This window comes from Dermacentor variabilis, chromosome 8 (assembly GCF_050947875.1).
Source record: "Dermacentor variabilis isolate Ectoservices chromosome 8, ASM5094787v1, whole genome shotgun sequence".
Lineage (NCBI taxonomy): Eukaryota > Metazoa > Arthropoda > Arachnida > Ixodida > Ixodidae > Dermacentor > Dermacentor variabilis.
The window spans coordinates 88,016,165-88,028,546 of NC_134575.1; the positions used below are offsets into that span (position 1 = coordinate 88,016,165).

At 42.9% G+C, this 12,382-nt stretch overlaps 1 protein-coding gene across 1 annotated transcript in view; it reads right to left on the bottom strand.

The window, feature by feature from the left end:
* Positions 1 to 1,488: 1,488 nt before the first annotated feature.
* The window catches only part of LOC142591474 (uncharacterized), a 31,352-nt gene continuing 20,458 nt past the window's right edge, over positions 1,489 to 12,382 (bottom strand). Inside the window, exons 3-4 of the mRNA XM_075703802.1 lie at positions 4,200 to 4,362; positions 1,489 to 1,605 (exon numbers count right to left, since the gene is read on the bottom strand). Of these exons, the coding sequence (XP_075559917.1) occupies positions 1,489 to 1,605; positions 4,200 to 4,362 (280 nt within the window). The remainder of the gene's footprint in view (positions 1,606 to 4,199; positions 4,363 to 12,382) is intronic.

The window sequence follows — 12,382 nt, forward strand, 5'->3', positions numbered from 1 at the left end:
CTTTGTAAGCGGTGCGTTCACGCGCTCAGGCATCAAGATGTCTTGCGCACAGGACGGGCAAGACCAAGCGTATGTGAAGGTTTGGGGCGTGTCGTAACAATGCTATCTGCAAAATTCTGCTGCCATGTTAACCCTGCTACATGAGTCAAAGGGGTCTATGCATCGATGGAAAATTCCAAGCACACTCTTCCCTATTGAAGGACACCTGTCACGCACATTTCTTAACGCAATACTAAGCCTTTAGCTGAAGAGCGTGGTATGGAGGAACGAAGATCAAAATGCCTGCCTCATATCGAAACCAAACACGTGGCAAAACGTAAAGTTACAAGTTCCTTAGAAATAAATTTTGGCGTTGCATGTGTTGGTTTATTCTTGCAAATCGGTCACCGGAGGGCTTTCATCTTATTTTTTTAAGGAGAGGGATGAGGGGTTGGCGCTATAGTTATCCGATTTTGCGAACTCGTCAAGTTTTTTGTTTTTATGAGGGCAAATAATAATAAGATTTCAAACGTTAATTAGCAATTATATTCTGACGTCCTTGCTTAGTCTCTAACTTTGCCGTCCGCGCGGCACGTGAAGATGGAATTGCACCAAGTCACCCAATTGGCTAAGGTGTTCCTGGTACGGCAACGCACTCACACATCTCACAGCAAAGGCTATGCTCGCGTCCATCCTTTCATCGGACAAAGTCAACAGAAAGGTATTGCATCGCACTAGGCAAGGCCACGACGGTGAGTAGAGCAGCCCTATGTACCTGGCAGTGCGTGCTCTGAAGCAACTATGCCATTCGTACGTGCCACGGCAGACTGCGTCAAGTGAATTCAAAATTCAAACAGCACCGCACCGTTTCCGCGCTCTGTGCGGCCGTGACGGGGGCTGTTGACCCCCGACCACGCGGCGCGCTCTTCTCACTGGTGCCATTTTTTAGGCACTGAGACGCAGCATTCCCGCTGAGCACGCGCAATGAAGACAGTAGAGAGTTTTACCGTTTCTGTATACGTTTAACCGTTTCTACATTGACCTGTTCCCTCACCAGCAGCCAGATGCGCTACCCATTCGACCTTGGGCTATGAAGGGACGCACGTAGGCAGGAAAGCTGTTATATACATACCTACATAAACTGTCTACGCCGCAAAGTACCTGCCGTACCTTATAGTCGCATTAAATGGAGCATCGAGCGACCGAAACTGGACGGTCACTTTCATACCAAAGTGTCAATGTTTGACTATTTACGAGAAGCAGATTAGTCGCGCGGTTTGCGAGTCGCCAATGTGAATGAGCCGTGATTTTAAATTTTACGTTTAATTTGTATTAAGGCGTGTCGCTATTTTTATCCTGCCTTTGTCATTTTCGCTACGACAATTGAAAAAAAAAACATGCGGCTTGTGTTACCATGGCGACGACTTCTACAGCGCTATTGTATGTTGCGCAAGCATTTTCATTTTCTGAATACAACTTTCTTGCAGACCCTGTACGATTAAATGTTGCTTACTTGAAGTGCTGTGCCGCCTTCTCGCAGGCAACTTGCTTTTCCCCGTAGAAGCCGATGAAGGTGTATGACGCCACTTCCTTCTTAGCAGTCAGCTTGGATATGTGAGCTGCTCTCTGTGGAAAGGAAGCAAGAGGTCATTACGTAAACATCGCCGCAATCACAAACCGTTTTAAACAGCGCTGCTGCACCTGCAGCAACACCTGCTTTTAAACATGGCTATCTTGTTTTCAGACACGCGCTCATTACCAACGTAACACCCTCGAGAACTTGTGAAAAAAAATCAATCGTGTCACATAGCTTCTATCCAAATATTTTGCTCAGCATTCAGTCTACGCAAAAAAAAGGGTGACGATCATTTAAACGGAGAAATCGTTGCAGGTAAAAAGAAATTTGTTGTGACTGACCGCTCAAGGACTACCGCGTGAACTTGTAATACTTGGCACTGAAATTTTAGAAAATGTTCTTTAAAACTTGTGACTTGAATAAAAAAACGAATTGCATCACTTTTGCGTGTATACTTATTGCTATCTATTGAAATTTTGTGCTTTGCCACCCCCGTCAAGATGCACGCAATGAGAGGCATCGTAGTATGGGAGGCTCCGAAATATTTTCGACGAGTTGGAGTTCATAAGTGTGGCACTATTCTTAGAATAAGAGTGAAGTTTTAGATTTCAGGACAATGTATAGGCTGTAGCTGCGACCAAGAATCGATCGTGCGACGTTATGCGCCGTAGCAATATCTGAGAGCAAGCGAACCACGGTTACAACGTTTAATTATAATTGGCATGATAGATTTGCAACCCTTTCATCTGTGGTTTCACTACAATTTTTTTATTCCTCCAGTAGCAGTCTCTGCTAGTGCAGGTGTTCTCTCGGTGCTTTTTTTTCTTTTGTCTTCGATACGCTGTCTAGAAACGATCGCCATTGTGTCCGGTCAGGGTCCACACAGCTCAACTGCTGTCACTTTTGTAAGCGCAACTTTAGTAATGAAACGGAATATATTAACCACACTGAATATTGTTAAAACATTTACTAATGTTATAGTATATGCGCATTTTTTTCTCAAGATCCTTGACTTGTACTATTATGAGATCACACCTTTTATTTTGAAGAGTGCATCGCCCAGTCCTTTGTGTGTCCTGGCAGCTGAGGTGAAGTGCGTGTTAACTGTTCTGTAATCTTACAATGAACTGAATGACTTTCTGAAAACAGCCGCAGGCGGAGTAGGGAATACTTTGCAATTTTAATGAATTTAGTAGCTAGACAAGCCGAAATAATCTGTCGCTAGGTGGCTCACTACACGCCAAGATACTTAAATTATGTCCTCAAGAAGTCTTAGTATCATTTGATGATATCCTAATTTTGCGCTGAAATATCAAAAAGTGCTACAAGATCTCAATATGAAATACGGGAGGAGTGGTGTATCGCAAGCTATCACAAACATTAAATCTGGCAATGTAACTATTACTTTTAGCTTATCATGATAAGCGATGCCATACAAAGAACTCTGATCTAAAATTACTCAAGTCGTTCAGATTCTATCAATCAGGACTTTGAGCATTAGGATTAGACATCCCCTATAAGACGCCCCTGCTACGTAAATTACATACCCAGACGTTGCTAAATGACTAGCCTTAAAAATTTGAAGGCGCTTATACTTCCATAGCTCCATATTTAATCAGATATGGCAATCGGATATTTTATGACTAGAAGATAAACTTGGAGCGTAGCTTCGTCGTAAACATCAAACACAATCGACAAGGCCCACAACAATTCATGCAATAATTAGTTAGGGATGTAGGATTTATAGTCACCAACTTAGATCTCATAAGAACTCAGCCTTTCGCATTCATGGTGCACTCTGCACATATATATACATAAGCAGCGAAACAACCAAATATGCAGGAACCGGCGTAAAATTCACCCCCACGATATCGATCAGGATGCTCGTGTAAAAGCTCTTTCTTTTGGATATTGTTTCGCATTCTAATAGAAGAACTTGTGTTATTTGCATCTTTGTTATTTGTATCTGTGCCATTTCAATTTGTATCGTGTTATTTGTGCCCGATTACCAATGAACAATAACGCCTCCCACAGATCTAACATACTGAAGAAGACAACACTAATAAAAGCGTTACTCAATTTTATGAAAGAGTTTGAACATTGAGAAGGAAATATTCAATCTAGAAGAAGACCAGTTATGCAACTGGAAGGGCAAGTTGTTCTATTAGCCGAAAGTTTTCCATGGCAATATTCAGCTTTAGCACTTTTTGCGAGAGAACGCAGAGAAGCGATCCAAAATGATCACAGTCAGGTTCTTCGCAGCCAGAGTCATTTACTGCCCTTACCGTTTTAGTTTTCCCAATATCAGTGCATCTGCCTCAAATTTTCGGTCACATTGCCGTGTGCGGAAATATGACTCAGTTGTTGAATAAAACTGCAGTACAAGATTTCGCTTGGCTTAGAATTGAGTTTTTATAGCAGCCAATTGATGCATTTTTTTTCTATTTCTGACAATTGCCACGTCCTACGGCGCGCTACTAATCATAACAATGTCATTCCGTAGTGTTCGTACTCGCCGACTAATAGTCTTTAGTAACGTGATTGTCCCGTTACCGCGCTTTATTAAACCCACGTAAGCAGGATCCCTGCTTAAGATAAGTAGCCTATCGCCGTAAGAGCGAGGAAGAAAGAAGATGCTATGGACCTTCAAAGAAAGAAGGGCGTTTTCGAAATAGTCTGGTAAACCAGTAATCACTTTGTGCATATTCATTACGCCCCAGTGGTAGATATTGAAGTCCCATAGTTGTTTCTTTGCCCACTCTTTTGCGGTCGGCTTGTTAATGTGGGCCAGAAAGTCGTCGGTCTGCCTGAAAGCAAACGAGAAATAAAATTATTTGCATTGTTTTCCATACAAGTAAAGAATACAAGGTTATGAGATGAAGCAGTTGCAATTTAGTTCAAGCAATGTAGCCGTAGGCCTTCCTAAAATGACCGTTCTTTGCAAAAAACGAACAAAATAAAACTTAGTCAACACGCTGTCCTTTATAGCATCCCCCCGCCTTGTCCTATTCAATAAAATCTGGCGGCTCCAATTTCTGGAAATACGGACTGTGATTGTAGCTAGAGTATATTCCAGCTCTGAGGGGGAGGGAGCGACACTACATTGCTCAATATACCGACAGCTTTTGAACGTCCGGAGAGTAAGATTTTCTGCAAGCACAATAAAGGATTCGTGAACGCAAGGCTCCTATGGCTTATTTAAACCACTCATTCTAGTTTTCCCAATATTTTGACGACTGAAGTCCTGAAGTGTGTGTATCGGTACACACATTAGCCTTTTAACTTGCCGATGACAATGACTGTTCTACTAGAACACGTGTCAATAGGCGCAGCCTCTGTGCAATGAACGAAGCCTACCCAGATCCATCTGACGAGCTTCATGTGATGCGAATATTTCGCATAGCGCTTAGATAAGTGCGATACATCAAAATGTAAAGCCTACAATTTCGTATATTTTCCTCTTGTGCAGCGTCTCACTGCCAGGAAAGTTTATGCTTATGTGCCGCATCTAAACAGCCCTGATTTCAGTCAAGATTTATAGTAATGTACTACACTGTTCACAAGCTGTGACGAAACGGAAAGAGCAGTTCAACAGGAGGCGCAGTGTGAGACGTCGACGCAGTGATGTCACGAGGACGAAGGCAATGTATCATGCGTGTTAAGCGAAGAATGGTGATGAGAGATGCATGGCTCCGATAGGTAATAGACGTTCATCAATAGATTTTAAGTGCTGCATACCCATTCTACCGTAGTGGTACATAGCTGTTGCGCAACATTGACCACGAATGGGCGCAGAAAGGGCTCATACATGGTGTACCCCATAACATGGCAAACCTAATAAACTCGAAGCCATCGTAAAGATTATGTTATACCACTAAGTGTTCTGTGCGCTTAAGGGATACCAATGAACCGACATACTACGTACAAGTCCTTTGTCTTGATTTACTGTTTCAACAAGCAGAACCTCGATGCACTCACGGGCAATTTTTGTGGGTCCCTCTACCAGAAAGTGGGTCAAGTAGGCAGACAGGGCTTCGCTGAGCCGTGAGAAATTCCACATCAGGCAAACCGAGAGATATTTCAATGAAACCTTAATGAAGCACAGCAGTGACGTACACAAGCGGAAGGTTGGGCTTCCTGCTTTTTATTAGCATGTGCGGACGTCAGTCACATTTTCAAGAAGCTGACGTACTATGCAAGAATAAAGAAAAACGAGTAGAAGAAGCAAATCGAAGGGGAATTAATTGACATGCTGGGCACCTCTCACGTCAGCTGTGACTGCTGTGACTGCTGTCAGTCACAGCTGTGACAGCTGTGACTCACCCCATCTGTGACTAACGGGAAGAAAATTTGCCTTCACTCGCGGAAATTTCACGCAGCTTATAAAGGCACGCATATGTGACTCGTGCGCTCAGCGCAAAATTCTGCGTATATGGGTGTTCATCTTAGGTTGACAGAATGTTAAAAAATAATCCATGCATATAGAGATCTCATATAGAATATCCACTCATTTATCTAGAATACTCGAAGAGGCAGAAGTGTGTTACACTGAAACATTAAAACGCATAATTCACCAATTATCGAGATAGCGCATATCAACTTCTGACTTATTAACTTTCGCGGACAGATATGGTCTACTATTTGAATTTTAGGGTTTTACATACCGAAACAACAATATGATTAAGTCACACGGCAAAGTTGTGGACTCCGAGTTAATTCAGACAACTCGGGCTTCATTGAGATGCATCCAGTGCACATAACACGGGTGTTTTTTCACTTTGCTCCCATAGAAATGTGGCAGTCGCGGCTGGGTTTTGACATCAAGTCCTCAAGCTTAGCCACGCAACGCCCAATCGACTACACCACTACTGTGCGTTTGAAGTAAACTAATTGAAGCCAGTCATTTAGCTAGGCAGATAATAATGGAACGAATTTCGAAACAGCCCCATTGACGAATACTTGGCTTCAAACTTCCGAAAAAATGCGCTGTTATTCAACTTACTTTCTTTAACGAAATGCCCTTATTATACACCTGAGCTCACATACTACAGGAACACCAATACATTTGGTTGCAAAGTTAGGGAACACATACATCAATGCCGGTGTCATCCTTAGATTGTTCTCCAAGTATTCACAAGTTTTACAGTTTGCTTATAGAAAACCAGAAGGGTCAGGACTAAAGGATTAAAGGACTAATGCGCCTGACTGAGGCCCTGACCCCTCTACAATCTGCACTCCAACAAAGTAGTCGGGACAGCGTAAGAATGAGTAGAAATGGAAAAAAAGAAGAGGTGGGGGGGGAGGCTTGAACAAGGAATTCATGAGGCAAGATCGAGGAAAAAATTATACACTGCAAGCTAATAAAAGCAAGCACACGATGTGCAACCAAAAAACAGCATGAACAACATAGTTTGGGCGAACAATAAAAAAGCGAAAACAACCATATTTGTAATACTACTACTTCAGTTCTTAACGTCAAGATTTGCAGCAGTACGCATTCGCTACCAAATATAGGAATGAGGAAACAAATACAGACCTAGCACTTTACTTTGCCTTACATATAAAAACGCTACAGTATTCATTGGGCTCAAACTGGCATGAATAAGCATATAAAACTCGCTTCATTAAAACACACAGAGTTCAAACGAAAATCGCACATGACACCAACGAGCTATGTTCGGGTAGATATTTCTTGCACAATTTTATCGATGGCCATTGCTTTATTAGGTTTACCATTTCCTTGTTTTCATTTAGGAGCTTCGGAATTTTATTCCTCAAGCTCTGCATCCCATAATTATTTGTAACCTTAGGTAGTTTCTAGTTAATCACACGGGAGTTGCCTTCTGTGGTCGTTTCAAGATAGATAGGCTCAAAATTTGCCTAGTTTTTTTTTCCCATTTGCTCGATGATATAAAGTGAGAGCTTCTCTGTATAAAAAAGATTTGGTGGTGCTAATTTATACCTCATTTCGTATGCACATGTGGTATCATTGAAGCGGACGCGTTCAAGAGCACGAACAGCTCTCTTTTGTAAAACCTCAAGTTTATTTAAATTTGTGGTCGTTGTAGAGCCCTATATCCGTAAGCAGTATTGTAGATGGGACTGAGTTAGTGCACGATATATAACCGGTCTTAATCTGTTTAAAAAGGGGACCTTATATAGAGCCTTGTGGTAGTCCCGTTGTGATTATGTTGTGATCAGAAGAACAGCTGTTTATTATCACGTACTGTTTGTGATTTTCTAAATAACTTTTGATTAACTGATAAGCCTGGCCCCTTAAGTCATAACAGGGTACCTTATTTAATAATACAAACTGAGCAACTGAGTCAAACGCTCTCTTGATATCCAAAAATATTCCCACCGTAAACTGTTTCTTTTCAATATTCTCAAAAAAATTTTTTTAATGTCTAGTAGCGCTAGCTCAGTGGACTTGTTCTTTTTTTTAATCCGAAGTGCCGGCGTACTATGCATTTGTGTTTTCTTAGAAAGTCAGTTCTTCTAAATATAACGTGTTCAATTACTTTCGAGAATACGTACAGAACGGAGACAGGACGATAGTTTCCTATGTCATCTTTTTTTCCACCTTCGTGTACAGGAGTTACGCGTGCTACTTTTAATTTGTTGAAAACCAGGAAGCAGATCCGAAGTGGAGAATGCTTCTTTATTCGACGCTTGTAAAAAAAACAACTAAAAAAATGCAGGCGCACGCTCGGCTTCACGTTCGTTTCTAACTTCGGCTTCTTCACTTCTTTTTCGTAGCATAATATTTAACAGCTCCCGGCCGAAGAATTTGCGTGTGCTTGTTCCTTTCAAAGACGGAGCTTGTCCAGCAGCAGATTCTAGGTGGTACAGCATCTGTACCGGTCTCCGCAACGTGTTGCCATTGGAAGTGCGTACTTTGCATGAGCCAACTTTGCCGTCGCTGGCCGGAAATAATTCAGTCACTTGTCCTATCTTCCACAATTGTTTTGGCGAGTTTAATTCTTTTATCAGTACTATGTCTCCAAGCTTCACTGATTCTGAGTGTCTACTTTCATTAATGTGAGCTGAACGAAGTTCTCGGAGGTACTCTCGACGCCACCGATTCCAGAGATTGTTTAACACGTGTTCTCTGTGTTTCCATCTTCGCTGAATTCGCGTGACGACGGTGTCTTTTTTGATGCTGTGCTTGACAAGTCTGGAGGAAGCATAGTCAACCTTTAGCCTATGAGGAAATGACTTGACATAAGCGGCATTGGTTCAGAGGCTTTTGCATACACAAATGTTATCGGTCGTGAAAATTATCATCGCTTCTACTTGATAGAGCGTGGTCGAAAGTTCTTGATAGGTAAAGAAACTGTTTCCCAGTGTTTTCTTCAATGTAGACTTGACAGATCTAATAAGTCGTTCCCAAAATCCTCCCTACCAAGGACTTTGTTCGGTGATAAATTTCCAAACAATCCTGCTACTTCCGAAATACGATTGTACTTCCTGTGATTTCATTATATCATAAAGTCGCTGGATCTCCCTTGAGGCCTTTTTAAATGTCTTGGCGTTGTCGGAATATACAATCCTACAAATTCCTCGTCGTGCCACAAATCGTTTAGATGGTAGCAAGAATTTGTCGTTAGACTCGTGACAAGCTCCAGATGAACCACCCTAACGATGAAGCGAGCTGCCTGATGAGGGCGACCGACCGACGCGGTCAACGCGACGGCGCTGGGACAGAATCAAATAACGATCCACGTCATCACGAAGCCACCGATTCCCGACGTGACATGGACAGACTACGACTGAAGCGTGCTACCGTTCGAGCAATGGTCACCAGGATCATCAACGACAACTCTTATGCAGATGGAACCAACACCATCTGGTGAGCTGACCGACCTTCTTAACCTATTGAAGGTGAAGGAAACTATGCTTATGGACCTTGATAACCAAGTAGAAGAGCATGTTACTGAGGACAACCTTGAGGATCAGCTTCGAAGCATCGGACAGTATCAAGAATCTATCGTCCTCGCGAAATCCCACGGTGAAAGCATTTTATCCGCTTTGCAATCATCGACTACGCACGCATCTCTCAATGACTTTCATCAAGCACGCGCACATGTTAAGCTACCTAAGGTCGATGTGCCGAAGTTTCATGGTGACCCTCTTAAACGGCCAGAATTTTGGGATCAGTTTGAGTCTACTGTTCAACAGAACCGATATATCACAGACGTAGACAAATTGAAATATCTTCGGAGCTACTTGATGGGTAAAGCGGAAGGTGTCATCAGTGGCCTGTCGACAACAAACAAAAGCAATAGCACAGCTGTAGCACAGCTATAGAACTTCTCAAAGAAAGATTCGGTCAGAAGTCTCTGATTGTTAACGACCACATGCGTCGTCTTCAAAACCTACGTAAAGTTCGTTCTTGCGAAGATTTCGAAGGGCTTCAAAGGTTGCATGAAGAAGTGCAGACGCACGTGAGATCCCTACATAACCTTGGCGTCGAAGAAAAAGAATACGCAGTGCTTCTGAAAACTCCTATAATACAAAATCTTCCGCAAGAAATGGTACTCCGTTATACTCAGCGCATCTTGTCTTCGACAAATACAGGCGTTACTAGTGACAAGCTAAATGAAATGTCTGTACTAGACCTCTTGAGCCTTGAAGAAGCTGGGAAGAGACTATAATGATGACTCCTGACAAGAGAGAACAAGTTTCACCCGCAAAACGACAATCCAATGAGCATTTCCAAGGTACTGATCTATGTTAACCATGAAACTGACTTCAGAGTTGTATATTACGTGGACACAAAGATCACTCGGTGGATGTCTCCCCAACGGAACTAACATTACACGAGAAGAAAGAGAAACTACGCAAATTAGAATGTTGTTTCCACTGCGCTAGACAATTTCACAGATCTAATGAATGCCGAAACTGGAAGAGACTAAGCTGTGCGAAACGCAAGGGGCGACTATCACCACGAAGTGTGACCGAAAATGGAAGCCGCAGAATATGGAAACGCAGGCAACTGTTTCCAGCTCGTTAACAGACTCGCTAAAGTACAGAGTTCTTGTGCCGACCACCCAAGCTTGGGCTCTGGGATCTGGAAGCAAATGTTTCGCAAGAATATTGATTGATGGTGGCAGTCAGCGAAGCTGACTGCCACCACGGAAGATTTGTCACGGAAGAATTGTCTAGGAAGCTGAAAGCCACTGTGTTAGCCGAAGAGCAGCTCACCATCTCGTGATTTAGAAACGTTTCAGCACCGCGGAAATATTACCAGAGAGTACGAGTCACGCTGCATAGCCAGTACGACTCAAACTCACTTGAAGTAGAGGCTATACAAGTTCCCGAAATATGCAATGACTTGTCAGCATTAACAGAGACAAATGTACTTGCAAAGTTGAAAAGCAAGAACTTACGTTTGGCTGAAGTCAACGCAGTTGAAGTCTCGCCTGAGCATGGAATAAGCGTCCTTATAGGTGCAGACTATTACTGGCAGCTCGTCAGCGGTAGAATTCATCGACTGGACGACTGCTTGACCGCCATCGAAACTATCATAGTATGGATACTTCATGGAGATACGAGAAGCCCACCTAAGTTCTACAAGCCAGAAACCATAAGGAAATTTATTATATGCCGAATGGAAGCCAACGTTCCCCAGCAACTGAGGTCTTTCTGGGAAGTAGAATATCTGGGACTGACTAACAAGGACAGACTTTCGACAGATGACGAACACGTCCTGAAGAACTTCGTGGAAACAACTGTTAGAGACAATGGTCGCGTTCAAGTTGAACTGCCGTGGAGCAGCAATTGTTCCCAGCTTAAAAATAACTGGGATGTCGCGTTAAAGAGGCTGGAGTCTTTGCAGAGAACGCTACATCGAGAACCAGAGTTTCAGAAGGAATATGACACTGCCATTAGGAGCTACTATAACAAAGACTTCGCTGAGAAGGTCACAATAGACAGTACGAGTGGAAATATCACGTACTATATGCCACACCGAGCAGTAGTGCGACGCAAAAGAACTACGACTAAAGTACGGGTGGTATTCGACGCCTCTTCTGATGCTTCGGACTCCCTTTCACTTAACGACGTCTTGTGGACAGGGCCAAGTTTGAACCCCAACATCCTCGACTTACTGCTGAAGTTTAGCAGCTTCAAGATTGGAATTGCCGCCGACATCGAAAAAGCGTTTCTTCAAATATCGCTGGCTGAACAAGACCGAGACGCGTTTCGCTACTTCTGGTTTAAGAAGGGTCTTCCAATATTGAAGAATTGCGCATGACAAGGGTTCATTTTGGCGCTTGCAGCAATCCCTTTCTCCTTGCGGCAACTCTGCGACACCGCTTCCAACTGGTAGAAGACAAATACCCTTCTACTGCCAAACTATTGAAAGATCATTTCTACGTAGATGACTTGGTTATCGGGGCACAGGACAAAGAAGCAGCGAAGCAAGTCGTTATCGATTGTTTCGGTATCGTGAAAGAGGCAGGAATGCATCTAAAAAAGTGGACGACAAATGATCGACACTTACGAAACTTTTATAATGGTAGAAACTTAAACGTATAGTTCGATGGAGAAAAGGAAAAGAAGATTCTTAGTATCTTTTGGGGTACCGACAAAGACATTTTAAAGGGATCACTAACGAAGATGCTTGAATCATTGAACGAACAAAGGGTTACGAAGAGACAGATCTTAAGCTTCGCCTCACGCATGTACGATCCCTTTGGATTCTTAGCGCCGTTCGTGCTGGTAGTCAAGTTAGTTATACAATGACTGTGGCTAGAGAAATACACCTGGGATGCGCCACTTCCTGAGTCTCTTCTTATAGAGTGGACAGCGTGGACTAAAGGC